The 25758-nt window shown below is 45.9% G+C and overlaps 1 protein-coding gene and 2 pseudogenes across 1 annotated transcript; 1 reads left to right on the top strand and 2 right to left on the bottom strand.

Moving 5' to 3' along the window:
• Positions 1-1269: 1269 nt before the first annotated feature.
• LOC118904886 lies at positions 1270-5419 on the bottom strand (annotated as a pseudogene).
• Positions 5420-13753: 8334 nt separating this feature from the next.
• Positions 13754-14715, top strand: LOC118904933 (annotated as a pseudogene).
• A 2126-nt stretch (positions 14716-16841) lies between these two features.
• On the bottom strand, positions 16842-25325 carry ITLN2 (intelectin 2). Its single transcript, XM_036866295.1, is given in 9 exon segments — positions 16842-17012; positions 19201-19248; positions 19250-19305; positions 20496-20616; positions 21020-21178; positions 21511-21752; positions 22716-22826; positions 23451-23514; positions 25252-25325. Coding segments are annotated over 9 exon segments (969 nt in total). The 5' UTR covers positions 25267-25325; the 3' UTR covers positions 16842-16859.
• Positions 25326-25758: the final 433 nt, after the last annotated feature.

Raw genomic sequence — 25758 nt, forward strand, 5'->3', positions numbered from 1 at the left:
CCTCGAGGCCATATATTTTTTATTTATTTATTTTTGGCTGTGTTGGGTCTTCGTTTCTGTGCTAGGGCTTTCTCTAGTTGCGGCAAGCGGGGGCCACTCTTCATCGCGGTGCATGGGCCTCTCACTATCGCGGCCTCTCTTGTTGCACAGCACAGGCTCCAGACGCGCAGGCTCAGTAATTGTGGCTCACAGGCCTAGTTGCTCCACAGCATGTGGGATCTTCCCAGACCAGGGCTCGAACCCGTGTCCCCTGCATTAGCAGGCAGATTCTCAACCACTGTGCCACCAGGGAAGCCCCCTATTTTTAATTTTTTGAGGAACTGCCATATTGTGTTCCACAGGGGCCATACCATTTAACATCCTCACCAACAGTACATAAGGGTTCCAATTTTTCCACATCCTTTCCATCACTTGTTATTTTCTGTTTATTATTTTTTTTTATAAAGGCCATCCTAAGGGTGTAAAGTGGTATCTCATTATAGTTTTGATTAGCATTTCCCTAGTGGTTAGTGGTGTAGGACATCTTTTCATGTGCTTGTTGGCTGGTTCTATATCTTCTTTAGAAAAATGTCTACTTAAGTCCTATGCCCATCTTTGAATTGAGTTTCTTGTTGGTTGTTGTTGCTGTTGAGATTTAGGAGTTTTCTGTGTATCCTGGACCTTAATCCTATATCAGATATATGTTTTGCAAATATTTTTTCCATTCTGCTTTTTTACTCTGCTAACTGTGTCTTATCAGGCACAATTTTTTTCAATTTTTCGTGAAATACAATGGGTCTACTTTTTTTGCCTGTGCCTTTGGTGTCATATCCAAGAAATCATTACCAAATTCAACATTGTGAAGATTTTGCCCTATAAATTCCTATACATCTCTCAAGACACAGCTTGGAAGTTACTTTTCCTGCAGTCATCACCCCTGACATCCCAGCAGAGTTAGGTGCTCATGTGGCCCCTCAGTAACATTTCTGTTATACTTCAGATGCTTCAGATTATAATTCTGTGTTGGGGTGGATGTTTGTCCTGCCAGACACTGAGCAAGGCACATGCCATCTGTGTGCTCCCACACCAGCACAGAGTAGCTATTCTCCTCACACTTCTTAAGGTGCATGCCAGCACACGTGCACACCACCTCACACATGCTTTGGACCATGGCTGGACAGAGCCATGGGGGCCAAGCTATCACAAGGAGGAGGAGGAATGCACAGAGACGTGCCCCACACTCATCACTCCCCCATCAGATCCCAGGTCCTCCCTGACAGGGAAACTACCTCATCCTGACCGGGAGAGGGACAAGCTGAAGACTGAGGAGGAAGAAGAGATAGGATCTCAGAGTCACCTGCCAGCAGCTAAGGGCCCTTGTCTCAAACTGTACATTTGGAGAGGGGTGGGTCCCCAGTGAGCATGCTCACTCTTGACAACTCTGACTCCGGGAAGCCCAAGGGCTTCCTCCTCATCCTGCCTCTGCCCATGAGACATCCCACAGAGACTGGAAAAAACAGGAGTCGAATGGTCTCTGGCCCAGAAGAGACATGGGGGCTGCTGCAGGTGAGAGCTGAGTCCACCTGCCCTGGACGTCAATGCTCATGGTGACCGCTGACCAGAGAGACAGCCCATGGTGGGGAGGTGGGTGGCCTGAGTGAGTCCAAGGGATGCCCAAGATTCTTCCAGTAACCCCCCTACACAGTGAGTATCTGTGCAGACACTGGCCAGGGAGAGGGAGGTCGAGTTTTGCTCTGAAAAGCTAAACCATCGGGTTGAGGATGACAACACCTTGTGTTTCTCAAGCAATCTCAGGTCCAAAAGCCTTCCACAGAATGTTTCTGCACACAAGCCTTATCCAACTCAGGCAACTGAGCAGCTTATCCCAAACGCCAAGCATCCAACAATGGTTCTTTTGAAACCCCAGCCCTTGCGGTTCAGTCCTCAAATGTACAGTATGTCTGTACCTGGACAGAGGATCCTATAGCCCTGGCCCCAGAGACTCAGCAAGGAGTAAAAGAAGGTCACATTCCCACATACATATACACACTCACACCATGGTCATACCACACTCACACACACACCTGGCCACACACACACCACACACACACACACACACACACACACACACACACACACTGACAAACGAGTCTAAGCAAGTTCCCCTTGAGCCCCACAAGGACTCACATGTTCCATGTGACGGTCACCTGGTGACTCTCACTCCAGCACACAAGGCTCTGACTTGCTCTCTCATTATTAAATTCCTGAACTGGACAAATCCACAGTGAAGTCCTCTGAAAACAAGAGGCAGAAAACAGTATTAAGGAACGTACTAGAAATAGCCTGTTTAGGTTGCCCCAGAGATTCTCTGTGCCCAATACTCCAGCCAGACTGGTGGAGCCCAGCACCTCTGTGAACAGTCGCTGGTGCATCTGGCCTCAAACTTAGCCAAGAGGGACCTCTTCCCCACCCTGAGATCAAGAGCCGTTCCTCAGAGAGGATCCCTGGTCTGCCAGAGGCTTGAAAGGAGAAACTCACCTATAGAGGAAGATCACCACCAAACACCTCCAAGGGCGCAGTGGCTGTATTGGCAGATTTACTCACTCTGATCTTGTTCACACTTTTCTTGTTCTCCTTTGAAGTCTCAAATTCCCAAACATAAATAATGACTGCTTTGAATTTTATATCAAAGGCTCAGCCTCCATGAAGGATATTACGCTGCCAACTTCAGATTCACTAAAATAAACTAATGGTCACCCATCACAATAGAAATAAAACTGTCTCACTGTTGTGTTGGTTATTCTGCCCCGTGCACATGAATCCAGCCTGGTCCTAACAAGTTACAGAGGGGCTGACAGTGAGGTTGGAGAAGTAAAGAGTCTGGAGCCAAATTTCCTCATTCTGAACCCTGACTCTCCTATGTATACCCTGGGGGACCTTGGGCAAGCTCTTGAACCCACACAGTGCTTCAGTTTCCTAATCTATAAAATGGATCTGGTAATAGCTCTGATGTCACGAGTAGATTCAATGAGACAACACACATAAGCTTTATAGAAGAGAACCAGGCTGTAGTAAGTGAACATAACTGTTACCTAACATAATTGAATGTATCGCCTTTCCTATTACAAGTGCAGAGGAGCGTTAAAGACTCACTCTGGCCAAGGGGTGAGTCATAAGATGCCATTTTCTGGGAATCACCAAAATCACAGACCACAGGTATTGCCAGGCCATTGTCAGTACAACACTATCTTCCGCGTTTCATGGGGAATGTCTACAAGGTACAAGTAAGTCATTGCGTGAGGACAATAGCTTTCACTCTCTCAGAGATGCTGCCATTCTTAGAGGGCAAAGGCGAAACAATGCTTCCTCAGTCACTAAGATTATTTCAAAACGAGTCAAAGATCTTTCGATTTTCCTGATGACAGTGACTCAAGAGATCTGCGTCTCTGACAGCCCAGGCCACCATGCATGCCCTTCCTCGCTCTTGCTCGCTCTCTCTCTCCCTCTGTCCCCCTCCCCGAAACCCACCCCCCCACACCCCCCTGCTGAATCCTCCTCTCCCATAGGTCTCGTCCCTCGCCTGGCTCAGAACTCCTGAGAGAAGCAGGACAGGAGCCATCACAGAATCCTCGTTAGGGGAACATGATGATAGGACAACATGCCCAACCTCAGTCACTTCCTTGTCTCTACACTCGGGAAACCAGCCCCAGCCAGCAGCCCTGTGCACCTGGTAGGATGAAACACTGGAAGAAGCCATTGTTGGTGCGGGACCTCCGCAGGGAGCTGATCCTCCAGTGTTGCAGGGGGGGACTTGTTGGGCACATGCCAGATGTCCAGGTCCCGGGCCTGGAATCATAGTAGCCAGGGTTCAGGAGAGTGACACACACTCAGTCTGACCAGCCCAGGAGGTCCCACCAGCCAATGACCCACACATGCAGCTCTCAGTTGAGCTGAGAGCTCTGGGCTCCAGGGGGCAGGTGCCCAGCAACGCTCATACTCTCCACCCTCTAGCACATGATGAGGCCCCACACACACAAACAGCCTTGGTGGGAGGAAGTCGTGATTCAAGACATGGATTTCTTTCCTTCTTCTTCTCCAGCCCTACCTCCTCATCCCCATCTCCCACCCTCCCTTCCACCTGCTCTGCTCCAGTCACACTCAGCTCCCCACCCTTTCCCAGCTGGGTGGTCAGTGCCACCAACCTTGTAGTCATTGCTAGTGGCTGCCTCTGCAGACCCAAAAGTGTGGTAAATGGTCCAGTTGCCGTCCCCTTCTGGGTAGTCTGCCCTGACGCCCTGCTGACTGGACCAGTGACCACCCGCTGTGCACTTCCTGGACATGTGGTTCTCATGCACACAGGCCAGCAGGGTCCAGTCACCACCCCCAGAGGTCATGGCACAGAACGTCTGGTAGACAACACCATTCTCAGTGTGGAGGAAACACAGGCCATCTGCAGAGGGAACCAGCCCAGAGACACCCTGTCTGAGAGCACAGGGTCCATCTCAGACTCCACAACCAAAATGGTCCTGGGAACTAGAAACATGGCCTAAAGCTCCTCCACTGAATCTTATCACTGAGTGCCCCTACTGGCACTGGAGTCTCCCCGAGTTCAGAAGGCCATGCCCCGTGACTGAGGCAGAGCATAGAATTATCAAAACTTCCAGTGACGTTCCTCAACAATGTAAACATTGAAACCCAGCAATTCCACTCCTAGGTATATACTCAAAGCAACTGAAAACAGAGACTCACATGCTTCTACACCAGTGTTCACTGCAGCATTATTCACAAGAGCCAAAATGAGGTAACAACCCAAGTATCCACGAGCAGATGAATGGATAAACAAAATGTGGTGCATACATACAATGGGTAAGAAGGAATGAGGTTCTGACACATGCTACAACATGGATAAGCCTTGAAAACTTGATGTAAGTAAGCTAAGTGAAACACAAATTGGCAAATACTGCATTATTCCATTTATATGAGGTACCTAAAATAGAAAAGTCATAGAGACATAGAATTTAACAGGGTACCTAAAATAGAAAACTCATAGAGACATAGAATTTAACAGGGGCTGGGGGAGAGGAGGAATATGGAGTTATTGTTGGTGAGTACAGAGTTTCTGTCTGAGGTGATGAAAAAGTTTGGGAAATAGTGGTGATTTTGCACACTAGATGCAAAATAGATGCACAACACTGTGCAGACAATCAATACTACTTAACTGTACACATAAAATGATTAAAATGGTAATTTTTATATTATCTCAATTTTATCACAATTTTTAAAAATCTCCCAGTGGACAGAAATCTAACTGTCCAGATGGGCTTGGTGTCAATGCTTCATCACTTACCACAGGCACCACAGCACCTCTCTTTGATTTCCTTGCAGCTTCTGGGCAGAGATGGACAGAAAAATGACAGGTCCATTTCTCTTTCCATTGCATAACCAAAGTATTGACCACAGAGAATATGCAGAGTTTTATTCTTACTACTGGTTTGACACAAAACCCAGCCTCTCCTTGCTACTAGTCCCAATCCCATTCCGCCACTGGAGCAGAGCCTCACTGCCTGGGATGTAAGGTCCTGAGGTATCCAGCATCCTCTCCATTCAGCCCACCTGACCCAGCGTCCAGCACAGACTTATTGCATCCCTCCCTCCACATGACCTCATGCCTATGCTGGGTCCTGCCCTGGGCACAGGCCTTTCAAAGAAATCAAACATTCCCCCAAGAATTTACCTCAACAGAAAATTATGTTGAGAAGAATAAATAATAAAAGAAAGACAAGCCCAGGAGAGCAAAACAGAGACTCTGAGATGAGACTGGATACTGGAGTGGCCAGTCTGGGGGCAGGGGGTTTGTCTGGGGAAAGGATGCCAGTGGTTACTCAAAGAAGGCCTCCTAGTCCTGGTGACACCTTAGCTTATCTTGAGAGAATAGACCTGACTTTTCATTTGGAAGAAAAGAGAATGCAAAGCAGGAAGTACAGCATGCCCAGAGGCAGGGAAAAAATAATAAAGCATGGTTCACCTGTCGGGAAATGTCAGTAGCTTAATGTGTCTGAAACATGAGGTGTAAGGTAGGAAGTGGTCAGAGCTGGCCAACAGGCCAACAGAGGTGTAGAATGAAGAACCCTGTGTGCTAGTCTAAACTTTGAAGAGTTTGCAGACAATTCAAAAAGTTTGGGAGAACAAAAAATCCCAAGCTTTCAGGTCAGAGGTATTCAATTATAAGAAGCTCAACACTTAGAGCTGAGGACTTGCAATTATACCTAACATATATGAGCCTGTTTCTTCATACCTAAAACGAAGCTAGTAAACAGTGATTTGGTGAAGACCAGGTGAGACAATATTGAAGAACATGCTTTACTTGTTTGAAAAAATGCCTAAATGACAATGAAGAGAAAGACCAATTTTTGTGCCATTGCTAGTCCTGCTGTGGGGAGGAAGACTGGGAAGAGAGCAGTCCTGGGAACAAAACAGACCATTAGGGGCTTCCCTGGTGGCGCAGTGGTTGAGAATCTGCCTGCCAATGTAGGGGACACGGGTTCGAGCCCTGGTCTGGGAAGATCCCACATGCCACAGAGCAGCTAGGCCCGTGAGCCACAACTACTGAGCCTGCGCGTCTGGAGCCTGTGCTCCGCAACAAGAGAGGCCGCGATAGTGAGAGGCCCGCGCACTGCGATGAAGAGTGGCCCCCGCTTGCTGCAACTGGAGAAAGCTCTCGCACAGAAACGAAGATCCAACACAGCCAAGAATGAATAAATAAATAAATAAATAAATGTTAAAAAAACAACAACAGACCATTCGACCCCCTCTGGAAATCCCAAGACCAAGCCCACTGGAGTGAGGAGAGGCTGGGAGGGGACACAGTTCTTACCACAGGCCCCTGAGGGCCACACAGAGGCACAGAGCTGGGACCCAGGACATGCCTCACCCAACACCCGAACTGCTTTCTATAGGCCAGATCCCACCAGATGCCAGAAATCAGCACTCAGCCTACAGGCATCTCAAGTCTGCAGCAGGAAGTGGTCTCTGTGCAGCTCAAAGACATCCCCTCTGCCCCAGAGTCTCCAGGACCCTGAGAACAGCCCAGGCCAGTTCTGTTATTGACATTTAGAGGAGAAGGGGAGGAAGTGCTGCTCCAGGAGACAATCGCCTGCACTGCACCCTCTTGTGGCCACCATGAGAAACAGCAGGAAGCCGGGGTGGATCCTTGTAATCTAAGGAAAAACTAGATGAAGGTTACCTTCCTGACCATCGTTTTCCCCTCAGTCCCAGCTCCCACCCCTGTCCAGTCCTACAAAGACTTGAAGGCTAAGGATCCCTTGTCCTCCACACATCTCTGAGCTGGAATCCGGGCTTCCGCACTCAACAGATCTTGTCTGAGTCTCAGCAGCACAGTGCAGAGTCCCCTATTTCCCTCCACACTGGGGCCAGAAGCCAAGAGCTGACAGCCAGCTGGACCCTAAGAGCTTTCTCTCTAGAAGCTCAACAGACTATAAAAGACACATCTTAAAGATCAACTAGCAGCATAGTGTCCAGATGCAGGGATTTCATGGACCTGTGTTATTTTCAAAAAAAAAAAATACACACATGGGGACAAGACTAATAAGAACTGGTGTTACTTTTGGTTTTTTGCTTGTGTCCTTCCTTCTGGCAAAACATACACAAAAAAATTGTTTTCAATTAAACATCAACCATCATCATCATTTCATAGAAAAAAAGATATTTTAAGAAGAAAATTGGAACTGATCGTCTCAGAATACATATAAATCTTCAGTTGAAATAAATGTAGTTTCACACAGTGACACTACTTTGTCTTTTATTTTCTCATTTTCCCACAAACTGGTGAATATTTACTACAGATGAGCAAATGAAGAGACTACATTTCAGGATAAGTCCGTACAAACCACCTCTGATGCTTCAAGCTTCATCTATCATTTCTGTCCCAATGGCATTCTTCTGTTCTCGGATTCTCCCTTCAGCTATAATAGAATTGATCAGTTCATCCACAGTGATTACCACATACCTAATACATCACTTTATTATATCGCTGATAACATCGCAAGCCTTAGGCTAAGATTGAGCCTTTTGTTGTTGTTGTTGTTAAGCTAACATTTTCTGTCTTTGTAGGTTCAAAGTATTGACTTACACAAAATACTCGGATATATTGATAAAGGAAAATGAAACAGTGCCCAAGAAAAACTCCAAAGAAAACTTATGCTTCTTGGGACTTCCCTGGTGGCACAGTGGTTAAGAATCCACCTGCCAATGCAGGGGACATGGGTTCAAGCTCTGGCCCAGGAAGATCCCACATGCCACGGAGCAGCTAAGCCCGTGCACCACAACTACTGAGCCTATGCTCTAGAGCCCATGAGCCACATCTACTGAGCCCGCATGTCACAACTACTGAGCCTGTGTGCCACAACTACTGAACCCACGTGCCACAACTACTGAAGCCCATGCACCTAGAGCTCATGCTCTGCAACAAGAGAAGCCACCACAATGAGAAGCCCGCACACCACAACAAAGAGTAGCCCCCGCTCACCGCAACTAGAGAAAGCGTGCGTGCAGCAACGAAGACCCAATGCAGCCAAAAATAAATAAATAAATTTATTTTTAAAAAAAAGAAAACTTATGCTTCTTGTAATACATTATTTTATTGATTCTAAGATATAGCTTTTCATATTTTGACATCTTTAATTTCATTGTGCATCTCATCCTTCGTGGGATATAAATTATGGAATGACCTAAAGTTGACGGCACCTAAGCATCTGGGGAAATGGTAGAAGTAAACTTAGGGACAGCACCCCTTCAAACCACCTACATCCAGTCACAATCAATGACTGTGTCCCATTTATTCTACCTCCTACTTCCTCTTAAATCTGTTTCCCACACCACCGCCCTCAAGTCTTACTGCCTCTGACGCTTGATTAGTTCAGGTCTAGATCAGTTACAAGACTTTCATCTGGGACTAATAGAAAACCCACCTCAAAGTGGCTTAAACAAAAAGTAAATACATCACCTTATGAAATAGGAAATTTAGAGGCAGGGCAGTTTCAGGATTGATTGACTCGGCACCAGCTCACTGTCTTCAAGACCCCAGCACTTTCAGCCTCTCTACCCTGGCTCATCCTCTGGCTGAGAGTAAAATGTCTGTCAGTGCTCCAAGCAGCACCTGTGTAATAGTTTTGTAGGTCTACCATAACAAAACACCACAGACTTGTGTGGGAGCAGGGCACTTAAACAACAGTGTATTTTCTCAAATTTCTGGAAGGTAGAGGTCCTAGATCAAATGTTGGCAGGTCTAGGTCCTTGAGAGGCCTCTCTCCTTGGCTTGCAGATTGAGGATGGCCACCTTCTCACTGTGTCCTCAAGGTCTTTCCTCTGTGATGCATCCCTCATGACTCTGTGTCCAAATTGTTTCCTCTTGTAAGGATACCAATAAGAGTGGATTGGACCCAAGCTTAATGGCCTCATTTTAACTTCAAAAACTCTTTAAAGACCCAATCCCCAAATGCACTCACGTTCTGAGGTACTCAGGGTTAGAGTTCTGGTATGAATTTGGGGGAAACACATTTCAACACATCATAATCTAAATTTTTTTAATAATTTTTTAATTGAAGTAGAGTTGATTTACAATGTTGTGCCAATCTCTGCTGTACAGCAAAGTGACTCAATTATACATATATAGACAATTCTTTTTTTATATTCTTTTCCATTATGGTTTATCACAAGATATTAAATATTGTTCCCTGTGTTATATAGTAGGACCTTGTTGTTTATCCATCCTGTATATAATAGTTTACATCTGCTCTTCCCAAACTCCCAGTCCTTCCCTCCCCCATACCCTTCCCCCTTGGCAACCACAAGTCTGTCCTCTATGTCTGTAAGTCTGTTTCTGTTTTGTAGATAGGTTCATTTGTGCCATATTTTAGATTCCATATATAAGTGATACCATATGCTATTAGTCTTTCTCTTTCTGACTTACTTCACTTAGTATGATAATCTCTAGATGCATCCATGTTTCTGCAAATGGCAATATTTCATTCTTTTTTATGACTGAGTAGTATTCCATTGTATATATGTACCACATCTTTTTTATCCATTCATCTGTCGATGGACATTTAAGTTTTTTCCATGTTTTGGATATTGTGAATAGTGCTGCTGTGAACATAGGGATGCGTGTATCCTTTTTAATTATAGTTTTGTCTGGGTATACTCCCAGGAGTGGGATTCTTGGATCATATGGTAATTCTATTTTTAGTTTTCTGAGGAACCTCCCCACTGTTTTCCATAGTGGCTGCACCAACTTACATTCCCACCAACAGTGTAGGAGGACTCCCTTTTCTCCACACCCTCTCCAGCATTTGTTATTTGTAGACTTTTCAATGATGGCCTTTCTGACTGGTATGAGGTGGTACCTCACTGTAGTTTTGATTTGCATTTTTCTAATAATTCGTGATGTTGAGCATTTTTTCATCTGCTTACTGACCATCTGTATGTCTCCTTTGGAGAAATGTCTGTTAAGGTCTTCTGCCCATTCTTCTATTGGACAACCCATAACAATCTATAAGACTAAGAAATATCAAGAGCAAAAAGAGGGATCACTTCCTCTGACTCCTTTTTAGAAGAAATGAAGCTTTTCCCAGAGGCTCCAGCACACTTTTCCTACTGTCTCATTGGGCAGAGATAGGACACATGCCCACTCCAGAATCAGCCTCTGGCCAGAAGGGTGGAATGACTTTGATTGCCTCCAACTAATCATCTGGACATGGAATGATGTTGGTGACCATAGAACAAGGTCCTCCATTCCTGAACTGGCCTCCTGCCCCCTCCTAATCTTCACTGTGTCCAGTGTTGGCCCACTCCAATCCCTTCCCCACACTGCTGCTGCTAGCAAGGGTCCTTATAAACCACAAAGCACTTCCATAATCCCACTGAAAACAGTTATGTCATCAGCTAGACCCCCGGGCTCAAACTGCACACCATGGAGGTTGGATCAGTTATCTACTGTGGTACAACAAGCCACTCCAAACCCAGTGACTTAACACAGCAACAATCATTTCTTTTGCTCATGAGTCTGCAGTTTAAGAACAGCTCAGTGGGGGCTTCCCTGGTGGCGCAGTGGTTGAGAATCTGCCTGCCAATGCAGGGGACACGGGTTCGCGCCCCGGTCTGGGAAGATCCCACATGCTGTGTAGCAACTAAGCCCGTGCACCACAACTACTGAGCCTGCGCGTCTGGAGCCTGTGCTCCGCAACGGGAGAGGCCGTGACAGTGAGAAGCCCGCGCACCGCGATGAAGAGTGGCCCCCGCTCACCGCAACTGGAGAAAGCCCTTGCACAGAAACGAAGACCCAACACAGCCGAAAATAAATAAATAAATTTAAAAAAAAAAAAAAAAAGAACAGCTCAGTGGAGATGGCTTGTTTCTACTGCACATGGTGTCACTGGGACATTTGAATACCTTCTCTCTCCTTCTCTCCTCCCTCAATGATCCTGCCCACCCCCCAGCACCTCGACTTTGCCATCACTCTCCCTACTCTCACTTCTTTTGCGCTTCACGTTCTTTACCTCCTGACCACTTCCTCTCTTTCCCCCCTTCCTCTCTCTGCCCTTACTCGTTCCTGTCCCTCATATGGAATCAGCTGCCGTCAGCCAAGCTCTCTCCCACACTGGACAATCCACCATGGGACCTGTGACAGATTTCTGGTCAGGACTCTGCATCCTCCATGCCTCTTCCAGAATCATTATAAAGAGATAGGCAGAGAGGTCACAAATAACATAGTTTCTAATGTTTTCTTCATCTCTTCCATTTTTTCCTAATCCTTATTTCTGAATTGGCAGCTCCCAACTCAAGTGTCAGCACTTTCATCTTTGCCTCAGGCTTTCACATGTGGAGGATCCAGGCTAAGATAAATAGCACCAGAAATGGTTCTGGAAACAGGCTGTCAGGATGGGCTTTAGAGTCAAATTTCTCATATATCTGAAAGGAAGAGGCACCCATTGCTGCTGGTCAGTGGGATTGCGTGAACACCTGGCACTTGCCCTCTCCACCTTTCTCTTCCCCACTTTGTGCCCGTATGCCCTGTAGATCACTTCCTCTCATCACTGAATTTCCATGTGCACTAGAAGTTAGGAATCAGCAAGAGAAGTTAAGAGGGAAACTGTAGAAACAGCAAGGAATGTTACAGCTTTGGCAGTGAAAAGGAGCTGGGGAAAGTGAGGTAAATGTTAGGAGGTACTGATTGCAGCTAACTGATCTTTCCACTACAGGACAGACTCAACTGGGGAGACAAGGTAGAGTTTGAGTCTGTGTTGTGTGTGGTGACAAGCTGGAAATTGTTGGAAGGTGAAGGAGGGTTGGTAAGAATGTAAAAGAAGAAATAAAAAATTGACTCTGATAGAGTATTGCTTTTTGTGAATTTAGACTCATAACCAATCACCAGTCTTTATCAACATAATTCAAAATGTATTTTAGGCAAAAAAAAAAAAAAAATTGACAGTATGTGTGTGTGTGGAGAGAGAATAGTGTGGGAAATAACCAACCCCCTTCCAACCTCACATCCAGCCCAGCTTCTCCAAGTGACTTGTTTACACTTTACTGTTAAAAAAAAAATTTTTTTTTATTGGAAAAAATTAAAACACATATAGAAAAGGATATAAAACATAAATATACAGTTTCACAAATTACAGAAAAGCAAGTACCTATGAATCTCCATCCTGTTTAAGAAATTAAAGTTTGCCAGTGCTCCAAAAATACTCCTTCCAGATGACAAACGCCTTCTGAGCCATATCCTTGGAGCTGTTTTGCAATTACTAAAACTCTCACCAAGTGGAAGAAGTTAACTATATGCTGACCACAAGCAGGTAGACCCCAGACCATTTGGAACCAGAAGGTTGATGATGTTGATCCCAATGACCTCACCATCAACCCAATCAGAAAAATGTCCACTAGTAGATGCCGCACACTGTAACCCTCTTCCTCGCCCTGTCTTTAAAAACTTTTCCCTGAAAGCCACTGGGAGTTCGGGGGGCTTTTGAACATTAGCTACCCAAACTCCTTGCTGGGCACCTGCAGTAAACACTGCACTTTCCTTCACCACAACCCTGTGTCAGTAGATTGGCTTTACTGCACACAGGCATGTGGACTCAAGTTTGATTTTGTAACACCCTGACATGCGGAGAGAGAAATAAGGCAAGAGGTATCAAAGATGAGTAGAGAAAGAAGGAATAAAAGAGCAGGAAGGAAAATCAGGAATGAGGTAGTAAGGAACAAAGATTTATTAGGGAGGTGAAAAAAAGAGAAGATACTAGAAAAAAGCAAATACAGTTGACACTTGAGCAAAGTGGGTTTGAACTGTGCTGGTCCACTTACACGTGGGTTTTTTTTCAATAGTAAATAACACAGTATTACATAATTCATGGTTCTTTGAATCTGCAGACCACAAACACAGAGGAACCGCAGATATGGTGAAACTATGGGTACAGATGACAAACTATAAGTTATATGTGGATTTTAGACTGTGCAAAGTGTCGGTCTTCACAACCCACACGTTGTTCAGGGATCAACTGTACATTAACAGGAGTTGACCAAGTACCATACAAATCAGGTTTAGCCAAGAACAACCACAAGGCTTTTATTTCACCCTCCAGCCAGGACAGCTGCTGCCCAACCCAGAGCAAGTGCAGTGGCCTCAGCTGTGGCTGCAACTCTCCCCTCAGGAAACACCAGGCCACCTCTTCTCACAGTCTTGCCATGGAGTGTGTGAACAATGTGTATTCCTCTATCATGGGCTCTATCATGGGCTGACCTTGGCAAATCTGCCAGAGATATTTTCAGTGAAGGATTTGGTTTGGGGTTGTCTGGATGTGAAAACAAAATCATGCACTGACACAAAATTCTCAACATCTGGATCATCTAATACGGACACAGGTCAATTTCCTGGGACCTTGGAGACCAAATACATATACTATTTGATCTAGCACAGAACAATGGAACACTGATAACACTCTGGGAGCAGAATTAAATTACAAATGAGGACCAGATTTTTCAAGGTTTGATTATAAGATTTGGTACTACCTTCTCACACTAACATGGTAAAGGAAAATGGTAAAATCAAGTCTTCTTACAAGAGGGAGTGTATAAACCTTGGTTGTGATGTTGACTCGGGTTTTGCTGGACCTGCAATCCATGGTTCAGCTGTCTTTGACTGTGGTGGCTAGCTTGCTGGGTACCAGCCCATGACCTGGGAGAGTGCCAAATCAAAGCTGAAAAGGAATAAATTTTCAGTGCCTTACAGGACTGGGGACTTCCAATTGCATACTATGCCAGTGATTCTGGGGACAGAATTTGGAGGATCAATTTATCAGAAAGGATGTGAAGATCTTGACACTTGGGTGACTCTTGCTTGGATATTAGGTACCAGCTGCACTAATTTGGGCATTGCAGCTAAATATCAGTTGGATCCCACTGCTTCTGTTTCTGCAAAAGTCAACAATTGTAGTTCACTTGGAATGGGCTACATTCAGCCTCTGTGCCTGGTATGAAGCTGACACTGTCTGTACTGGTAAACAGGAAGAACATTACTGCTGGAAGCCATGAACCTGGGCTTTCTCTGGGGTTGGGGGTGAATCCAGCTGTAGAAACTTCTGGGAAGAGATATCAGAAGGTTTGGCCTGAATACATTTCCCCTTTGACAGTAGGCTTCCCTCCCCCTCTCCTGACCCCCAGTGATCAAAACAAAAGACCATCTAAACAAGAACTGTATTTTAAATGTGTAGGCAATTTCATGTTAGCTGGCTTCTAGTTAAATTGGTAATCTGTCTAGTTACCAATGCTGCAGTCATGCAGTCACCTTACATTATTTAAATCTATTTAACTGTTAAATGTACTAACCACCAATAATGAAACTGACCTTTGTGAAAATTGCTTTAAAAAAAATGGTAAAGATGAAATCCTCTATCCAGCTTTTCTCAACCACAGCACTACTGACATTTCAGACCACATCATTCTCCATTTGGGGGAGGAGTCCTGTGCAATGGAAGGTGTTTCACAGCACCCCTCACCTCTATCCAGTAGTACTTCTCCCACCCACACATCACCTCCCAGTCATGAAAATGTCTCCAGATATTCCCAAATGTTCCCTGGGGGTAGGGTCACCAGAAAAATATTTCAGGAGACACATTTATACTAAAAACATTATTCACTGTTTATCTGAAATTAAAATGTAAGTGGGTCTCCTGTGTTTTTATTTGCTAAATCTGGCAGCCCTACCTGAGAAGAGATACCACCCACCTCCCACCCTATTTGAGAACCACTGCCCTAATCCACAGGAGTAATAAAGAAAAAGTATGGTGATGGGAGGTGGGGAATGTTATGATCAGATTTGCATTTTGAGCAAAACTGTAAGAAGATTGATCTGCTCACAGGCCAGGACTGCTGTCATCAGCTTCCTGTTTCCATAGATGAAACACTGAGACCTCACTGGAACCTTTGGCTCCCCTTTTGAATAAGCAACAGAAGATGGGAGCCCAGACCTTGCCATTCACATCCATCCTTGGGGAGCATGATGTTGAGAATCACAATATGAATAATAAATTTGGCCTTCATCCTGTTTCTGGCAAAGAGCTCCTAAAACACTTAACACTACCTAAGGGATCAGAGGGGGAAAAAAGGGGGGTGCCTTCAGTAAAATTAATGAAGTTAGAATCAGACTTGTGATGAGAGGGTTGAAACTCAGTCCCACCTACCCTGACCCTCCTGGAGAGGAGTGGCAGGTTTAACCAATTGCCCTGGGCAATGATTTAATCATTCATGCCTGTGTAATGAACCCTCTATAAAAATCCAAAGGATAAAGCAATTATACTCCAATAAAGATGTTTAAAAAAAAAAAGAATTCAAAGGATAGGGTTTGGAGAGCTTCTGGGTTGGTGAATATGTGGAGACTGGGGGAAAATGCCGTGCTCGGAGTGGGCAAGGAAGCTCTGTGCCCTTCACCCATACTGGCCCCAGGCATCTATTCCATCTGGCTGTTCCTGAGTTATACCCTTTTATAATAAACTGATCATCTAGTAAGTAAAATGTTTATTTGAGTTCTCTGAGCCACTCTAGCAAATTAATTGAACCCAAGGAAGGGTTTATTGGAACCTCCAATCTATAGCCAGTCAGTCAGAAGCACAGGTGACAATCTGGACTTGCAACTGGCATCTGGAGTGGGGGATTCCACGGGCAGACTTGTAGGACTGAGCCCTTCACATGGGGATCTGATATTGTCTCCTGATAGACTGGGTCAAAATTGTGTTGAGTTGTAGGACATCCAGCTAGCCGTCAGTGAATTTCTTGGTGCTGTGAGAACCCTCCCCAACACACACATTGGAATTGCTCTAGAATCATTTTAAGGATACTCTCCCAACTGTCAAAGCAGGAGGAATAAAAGAAATGGACAGCTGTGACCTCGAATTCTTTTTTCCTATGAATCTAAATAATAGTCATCTTGTCTTCCTTAAGACGTTGATGTTGAGGGCTTTATTTCATTAACCAATAACAACAGTATGATAGGAAATTTAACAAGAAAGATTTCCCCCTGCTCTTCAATCTCACTCAGGGTTTCCCTAGAAAGAGGGGCAAACTTGTGTTCTGGGATACCAGAGACTTGAAGTTCCAAACTCAGATCGTCTAAAGTAGAAATCATTAGAATAAGAGGCATTATTTTAAAACATCCCTCCAGGTCTCAGTCAATTTGTAAAAAGAATTCAAAGAAACTTAGGACCACAATGCGATGTAATTTATTCTCTTCCTCTCCTTCTTAACATTCCGTTTTTCCATCTCTGAGTATCAGAGCTTAGGAGCTGGGTTTCACGTCTCATACCACACAGCTCTCAGAGGTAGAACAAGAGCACAACTGCCTCAGTTGTTTCCCGGCTGCAGCTGTAACCACTGTGAGCTCCATATCCATTCCAGTCAAAGGAGGAGAAGTCCCCACACTGCATGGGATTGGCCTCTGGGAAGAATCCTTCTCTGCCGATGCAGTGCTGGGGGGCAGGGGGAAGAGACACAATGAGGGATTGGCTAGGACACCAGTGAGCTCTTAATGGTAGAATCCCCTGGAATCTTTGGTCTTCATCCTACTTGGCCTTGACCACTGCCCCACACAAAACCCTCCCTCCAGTGGACTCTGAAATCATGCTCTTTCCTGAATTCCTTTCTACCTTCCTTCATATTTATTCTCAGGCCCCTCAGCTCACCTCTCTTCCTCAATCGATTCCCCAAATGCTATTCCTCACGGCTCTGTCCACACCTCACTCTCCCGATGATGGCTCATCTCCTCCCATGACTTTAGCTAGTACCAGCATAATCATATATTGTCAAGATACTCCTAAATGTCGGAGGTCAGCCAGATATTTTCTGTGCTTGAAACTCCATATCCAGCCACCACTTGGATGTCTCCACCTAAGTATCTCTAGATCAAAACTCTGCTTGAGCAAAACCAAACGAATTCTCTCTTGCTGCCCTTAAATCTATTCCTCATCTTGTCACCCATCTTAATTGATAGCACCCAGTCACCCAAAACAAAAACCTGAAGTATGTTCAGTCTCCTTCACATGCCATCCCCCATATTCATTTGGTCATCAAGAACAGTTGATTCCACCGTCTATGTATCTGTCCTTTCTCATTCAACTTTATCAAGAACACCCTGGCTCAGGTCCTTATTATTTCACGTCTGCACCTTTACATCTGCCTCATGGCCTCCCTGCCCTTAGTTTCCCTGCTCTTGAATCCATATCCTTCACACTGCTATGTCAAACTTGAGTTTGACACATGTCTGGATTGTCTTCTGAATCACAAACTAGGGGTCCTTCCACGAGGGCACAGATGCCTCATTTTGACTGACAAATGGACAAACTGATAATTCATGGGGGAAGTGAAGATGTTCTTGACTTCAGGGTCACATTTCTCAGACTGACAGGAAGGAAAGCAAGGAAAAGGCCCTACGTGAATGCGCTTATTCTTATAGCTCTGACTCCATCTTCCTCCTGCCCTTCCAGCCACAAAATTTCCCTCAAAGGCAGTCTCCAGTCACCACACCTATGGTGCTCTCTTCTACAAGACTGGAAAAACGACAAAAACATAAAGCTTCTACAAGTTAATAAGAATAGTGGAGAATAGGGAGGGAGGGAGACGCAAGAGGGAAGAGATATGGGAACATATGTATATGTATAACTGATTCACTTTGTTATAAAGCAGAAACTAACACACCATTGTAAAGCAATTATACTCCAATAAAGATGTTAAAAAAAAAAAAAAAAGAATAGTGGAGAATATCTTCATGACCTCAGCATAAGGAAATACTTTTTAAACACAACATAAAAGTACTAATCATACATGAGAATACAGATAAATTGCACTTCAATACAGGAAATTATGTCCAGTGGTCAAAAGGTACAAACTTTCAGTTATAAAATTAGTCCTGTGGATGTAATGTACAGACTGGTGACTATAGTTAATAATACTGTATTGTACATTGAAAAGTTACTAAGAGAGTAGATATTAAAAGTTCTCATCACAAGAAAAAAGAATTTGTAACTATGTGTGGTGGTGGGTGCTGACTAGACTTATTATGGTGATAATTTCACACTATATAAATATAGAGAATCATTATGTTATACACCTGAAACTTATATAATGTTATATGTCGATTAAAAAATAATAGTAACAATTTAAAAATTATGTCCACAAAATACCAGCAAAAAAGTAAAAATGCAAGTCATGGAGAAACACATCAACCTGCTCCATAGGGTGGGTGTGCACACACACACACATACACACACACAAACACGCCAGGCCGTATATCTTCTCAAAAATCACATGCTTGGGACTTCCCTGGTGGCGCAGTGGTTAAGAATCCGCCTGCCAATGCAGGGGACACAGGTTCGAACCCTGGCCCAGGAAGATCCCACATGCCGCGAAGCAACTAAGCCCGTGCGCCACAACTACTGAGCGTGCGCTCTAGAGCCCACGAGCCACAACTGCTGAACCCGTGTGCCACAACTACTGAAGCCCACGCGCCTAGAGCCTGTGCCCCAAAAAAAAGAGAAGCCACCACAATGAGAAGCCCACACACCGCCACAAAGAGTAGCCCCCGCTCGCCGCAACTAGAGAAAGCCCCTGCGTGCAGCAACGAAGCCCCAACGCAGGCAATAAATAAATAAATAAACTCACGTGCTCAGTGTTGCAACCAGTGACTCTCATCCCAGCACACAGGGCATTGGGCTGCTCTATCATTATTAAACACCCTGAACTGGACAAATCCTGCAACAAATTCCCCTGGAAAAGAAGAGGCAGAGGGCTTCCCTGGTGGCGCAGTGGTTGAGAATCTGCCTGCTAATGCAGGGGACACGGGTTCGAGCCCTGGTCTGGGAAGATCCCACATGCCGTGGGGCAACTGGGCCCGTGAGCCACAACTACTGAGCCTGCGCGTCTGGAGCCTCCCCCCCCCGCAACGGGAGGGGTCGCGATAGTGAAAGGCCCGCGCACCGCGATGAAGAGTGGCCCCCGCTTGCCGCAACTAGAGAAAGCCCTCGCACGAAAACGAAGACCCAACACGGCCAAAAATAAACAAATAAATTAAATAAATAAATAAAAGTAGCTATAAAAAAAAAAAAAAAAAAGAAGAGGCAGAGAAGGGCCAAGTATTCAAAGGAAGAACTAGAAACAGCTTCCCTTTCACCAGCACAGGGATTCCCTACACCAACAGGTCAGGTTACAACTCAACACTCCAAGCTATGGGGAGAGAGCCCTGCACCTCTGTGGACAATGGCTGCTACATCCTGACCCTGAACTTGGCTAGAAGAGAACCTCCCTCCATCTGGGGAAAGAGGACCAAGGCATGGGCTCACAAGAGGTCACTTGTCTGCCTAAGGCTCATAGGAGAAATTAGACTCCACTGGAAGATCAGCAAGAAGACCTCCAGAGGTCCAGCAGGAATAAGCAATGATCAGATGTGGCCATCTGTTTATGCTGGCACGCTTCTCATCCAATTACCATGACTTTATTTTCCCTGCCTACCATTACCTGCTCTCACTGAAATAGTAAATGTAAAAAGTAATGGCTCTTGTTTTCCCACCAAAGACTTAAATTCTGTGGCTTTATTATGCTGAAAAAATATCTTCTTTAAAATAATAGCTATCCATCATAACAAAAATAAATTTTTCTCGCCACTTTGTAAGTTGTTCTCACCTGTGAACATTAGCCTAGTTTTTACTATTTTAAGAGCCATACAGGGTATTGGTTAAGAAGCCTGGGTTTATGTCCTATAAATTGGAGAGGATAGTAATTCTAAATTCATAGTTTTCTAATGATGATTAAATGACACAGAACCATGTCAAGTTCCTAGAAAAGAGTTTGGCACATTGTATGCGTTCAACAAATGCTACAATTGTTAATTGTTGTTAGTTACACTTTCCCCAAGAGTGCAGGGAAGGATTGATGACTGGGCTTTGGAAGCAGATACTCACGCTGACCAATTGGTGAGTAATAAGATGCAGTTTTCTCAGCATCAGCAAAGTCATAGACCACAGGAATAGCTGGGCTGTTGTCAGTCTGACAGCTCCCTGATCCGTACTTCACTGGGTATTTCTGCAGGGACCCAAGATGCAGGTTGTGTGAGGACAGTAGAGAAGCTGCCACATTGGGAATTTGGGGATTTAGAGCCTTCAGGTGTCAATATGCAGAAATCAGTCTAAATAATAGTGACTCCTTCCCCCTCCCCCCACCCCATAGCTAGGTTCCTAACTAGCTTCAAGCCCCTTGTCCTTCTCCCTCTCTACCTGCTCTCTCCTCCTCCATAGGCCTCATCCCGTGCTCAGCTCAGATTCCTGAGAGAGGTAGCACATGAGTTCACCTGACCCACAGGTGGAAGAAACAGCCAAGCGCAAGCACCTGTTAGTGATACGGAACCCAGAGCAGACTTACTCCTCACCCCAAACACTTGGCTCTCTGTCCACCAAAAGGAGTGTGAACAGCCAGCAGCCCCATATACCTGGTAGAGTTCAAACAGATTGTGTCCCAGATTCGGGAAGAAGCTAATGTTGGTGTGGTACCTCCGCAGGGAGCTGTTCCTCCAGTGCTGCAGGGGGGACTTGTTGGGCACATGCCACGTGCCCATGTCCTGGGCCTGGATGTCATAGTAACCAGGGTTCTGCAGAGCAACACGGACACTGAGCCTGAACAGCCCAGGAGGTCCCACTAACCAAAGACCCACACATGCCGTTCTCAGTTGAGCTGAGAGCTCTGGGCTCCAGGGGGCAGGTGCCCAGCAGTGCTCAGACACCTGCCACCTCCAGCAGACGATAAGGCCCCACCACCCAAAAAGACCCGGTGGGAGAAAAGTCGTGATTCAAGGCATGGACTTTTTTCCTTCTTCTTCTCCAGCCCTACCTCCTCATCCCCATCTCCCATCCTCCCTTCCACATGCTCTGCTCCAGTCACACTCAGCTCCTCACCCTTTCCCAGCTGGGTGGTCAGTGCCACCAACCCTGTATCACTGGTGGCCGCCTCTGCAGACCCAAACGTGTTGGCCCAGTTGCCATCCCCCTCTGGGCAGTCTGCCCTGCTGCCCTGCTGACTCGACCAGCGATCACCTACCGTGCATTTCCCAGGCATGTGGTTCTCGTGCACACAGGCCACTAGGGTCCAGCTGCCATCTCCAGAGGTCATGTCACAGAAGGTCTGGTAGATGACGCCATTCTCAGTGTGGAGGAAATACAGGCCATCTGCGGAGGGAACCAGCCTAGAGAGCCCGTGTCTGCGAGCACAGGGTCCACCTCAGGCTCCAAAACCAGAAACACCTTGGAAAGTCAGAAATGTATCCTAGAGGCTCCCACACATATCCATTTGTTAGAGTACAATTCTCTATGGGTCATCTATGAACAGGGACACTGACAGCCTTTGTTCCACGCTACATATTCAAAGACTTTGTAGCACTAACATCCTTAGAAGACAGAGATATTAACTCTCAATGGATTGTGCTTCCTTCTGGCCTGGAGAGGCCAGAAATCAGCACCCAACCACATCTCAAGTTTACATCAGGATGTAGCCTCTGGAACTAAGAGTAAAGGGCAGGCATGGTCTCAGCCCTTTATATAAGATTCAGATTCTCTAAGCACAGAGTTCCTCCTCATACTCAGCCCCAAAGAGAATAAACTAGCTTATCTGAAATGGTTTGTACTTGCTTGACAAACCCAATTTACGAGCTGCTTGGCAAACAAACTAAATCTGCAAATGTTTCCTGGCCCTCTTCACATCACCCTGTGGGGATGGGACTCAGGGAACCAGCACAAGAAAATGCTGATACTCTGGCTACTGCTATGAATGTGAATAATAAATTTCTTTGTCTCACTGTCAGGAGTTTCATATTTTCTGCCAGCATCTATGAAACTGTGGCAGGTTAACTCTTTAGCTTACAAGAAGGGGAAAATCTTAGACTCATCACCGCTCTGGCCACCACCTTAAGAGTCACCAGGAACACTGCATTCTCTCTGTGTTCAGAAGATCATGTCTGCTGTGCCTGGGTGAGAGTGAAAAACCTCAAAATTCTCACTGGAAATCTCCTTGGCTGTAGCTGGAGTCAGAGCAGACAGGAGTGATGGGTACACTCCTCTTGCTGTCCATGACTGGGGTCCCTTTAGCTTAAAAGTGACTAAAATGAGAGGATGCTGGGTTGGTTTATAACACACCACTTGCTTCACCACAACTTTCTTTGATTTCCTTGATGCTTCTAGGCAGGAAACACAGGAAAGAAGCACAGGTTTTGCTCTCCCAAAATGTCTCAGGAGAATGGGTCGCTGCTAGAGGATGCGAAGATAATTCTCATTAATAGTCTGGTACTGCTGACAGCAGCCTTCCTGGCCATCAGATCCCAGCCCCTGCCCACTTCACCAGTTCATCACTGCGCTATGCGGCCCCAGAGGTCAGGATCCTCTCTGCTAAGACTAGCTGACCCACTATCTAGTACAGGCTTAACACTTGCATTCTTCTGCTCAATTGATTAAAAATGAAAACTATCATTACACCTGCTGTGAGGATGGAATTGTGAGGATGGGGACTAAAGAAGGATATTCCCTGGACACAGCTCTGACCACCCAGCTCCCTCTGGGAATCCCCGGGCCAAGGCCATAGCAGTAGGAGTAGTTAGAAGGGAGCACAGTCTTTATCATGGTTCCCTGAGCCTCCTAAGCCACACAGAGGCACAGAGTGCGGCCCCAAGTCATGCCTTAGCTTCAGACCAGACCCCAGAGAGGCCAGCAGTCAGCACCCAGGCCACATCTCAAGTCGGCTGCGAAGTGTGGCTTCTCTGCATCTTCATAACTCCGCTCTGGCCCAGGACTTCAGCATCCAGCCCAGCTCTACTCTTTCAGCTCTACTGCACACCTCAGGTGAGCTGAAGAAACTGCGGCTCCTGAGTGACTTACCTGCACTCGGCCCTCTGGTGGCCAAAGAGAGGAACAGCAGGAGGCAGAATCTGGTCCCTGGCCCCTAAGGGGAAAGGAGATGCACAAGGTCATTGGCTTGTCCATCTTTTCCTTCCATCCTTGCTCTTTGAACTTTCTGAGTAAGGAAACCTCAAATGGAAAGTGATGGGCTTATGAGCATTCTGGAACCTCCTGGAATAGCCCCCACCGCTATCCAATGCTACAAATCCTTAAGGGGCCACAGGCTCCTTTCTCTGAAACTCCGCATCTCTGAGACCAAGACCGGACCTGAGCTGGCATCATGGCTCCCCACACACTTGGATCTTGTCTCAGACTCAGAAACACCTTCCTTACAGCACGGAGAGCTCCCTCCTTCCTTCCTCACAGATGCCAGGAGCTGAGAGTTCCCAGCCGAGTGGAGACTCAGAGCTACCGCCTCTGCAGAGAGCCCTGAGGTGGGTGAAGTGCTAAGCCTTTATAGGGAGAGCAAACCATGAGGGCCCCGCCGAGCCCTGCTCACTTCAGGCTGCAGGTCCCTCCCTCGGGAGTCCTTCCCTTGAAGGTCCCTGGGGCCTTGAACCCTGGCAATGAGAAGGAATGTGTGACTGGCTGGAGGGGCAGGTAGCAGTGCTCTTGGTCACACTGGTGACACTCACCATCTGAGGAGGGGGAACCCTGCTGGGTCAGAGCACATACAGTGTTACATTCTGTAACAGACTTTCAGGATGGATGGGACCTTACAATTCTTCCCTGCAACCTCTCCTGCTCCCACCTCAGTCAGAAGCTCCAGTGCCTCACACACCTCTGTCAAGACGGCATCCTTCAAGTCTCTCCTGAAACCTCCGTGAAGCCTTGCCTGACACGCCCACCCACAGGCAAAGCTGTTGGATTTCTCCCCTGTCTTCCTACTGGACTTTGTCCAAACCCAGAGTGTGACATGTTTCGCGCTGTCATGTCATCTTTTAATTACTTTTTGGTTAGAAATAATTGAAAATTTACAGAACATTGCAAAAATTAAAATAACACAAAAACACACATATACCTTTTACCTAGATTCACCTATTGTTAGTATTTTACCCCATTTGCTTTATCATGTATGCTCTCTCTCTCTATGCGTACACAAACACACTTTTTTCTGAACAAGTTGAGGTAAGTTACATACGTGAAGGCCCTTTCCCCTAGAAAAGTGTGTATTTGCCTAATAGGGATATCCTCATATATAACCACATGCAGTTATCAACTTCATATCATTAACTGTTTTTAATGTAACTTGTACTGTCCTAGGGTCCACCAGCCCAGGAGTTCTACTGAGCTGGAATTCACGGTACTGAATCTCTCTGGCTTTCATTCCTTCCCATTATTAGGAGAGTTCCTGCCCACACTGGAGCCCATAATCCCCAGGTGATGGTCTACTCATGCTTACAAACAAGATTTCTCCATTCCACACACACCCCCAGCCCAATTCCTTTCAGCACTGTCCACTGGCCACGCTCTGGCTGACCACTGAGCTTACGACTCCTCATCCCCATCCCCTCTGCTGTTCGGCCGGCTCTCTGGGACCAGATGCTGATGTTCAGGGCACTGCTTCCTCTCACTCCTGGGCCTCCAGCACCCAGGAGCCATTCAACATGCTCAGTGTTGAAGAAAGCAAATGCCTTACACATGTATAAACCACTACCCAACCCCAGAACTGGAATATTATTAATAACTTACACTTACCCATGTGCTTCTATATATCACCCTGTCTGTATTTGCGTTGCAGGGAAGGAGAGAGGGAGGGAGAGATGCAGAGAGGACTGACCTGTCTCCCGTGCATCTCTGCTCTTTGGTACAACCATACGGAAATGACCACTAATATCACTTCATCAGGGAATTTCTCAGGTAATCATTAGGGTTGTTCACTGTGATTAATTCTCTTCTTTTTTGAGGCACGTGGAAGACTGCACCTCTTCTCTGTGAAGTTAGACAAGCCATGGGAATTGTTCTAGCCAAGAAATGTAAGCAGAAGGGGTCACTTTCAGGCTGAAGGCTTTACCAGGCAGGGCACAAGTCAACATCGTCCTTTTTCCAGCCTCAAGAAATAAATCAAATATGTAGCCCTGGCTTGGTGGTATGTTTATAGCTGATGAAGAAACTAATCTTGGAGGTTATCAGGATGGAGTTCTGTGTTCTGTTGTAGGGAAAATGTTACATGTGTTGCCTGTGGTATCTCAGGAGGTATGTGATGTAACTACTGCACTGGAGCTTTAAGGGAAGACCTCTGGGAAACAACGTGAGCACTGCATGTCAGCTGCCTTGGTTCTATATT

Source organism: Balaenoptera musculus, chromosome 1 (assembly GCF_009873245.2).
Source record: "Balaenoptera musculus isolate JJ_BM4_2016_0621 chromosome 1, mBalMus1.pri.v3, whole genome shotgun sequence".
Lineage (NCBI taxonomy): Eukaryota > Metazoa > Chordata > Mammalia > Artiodactyla > Balaenopteridae > Balaenoptera > Balaenoptera musculus.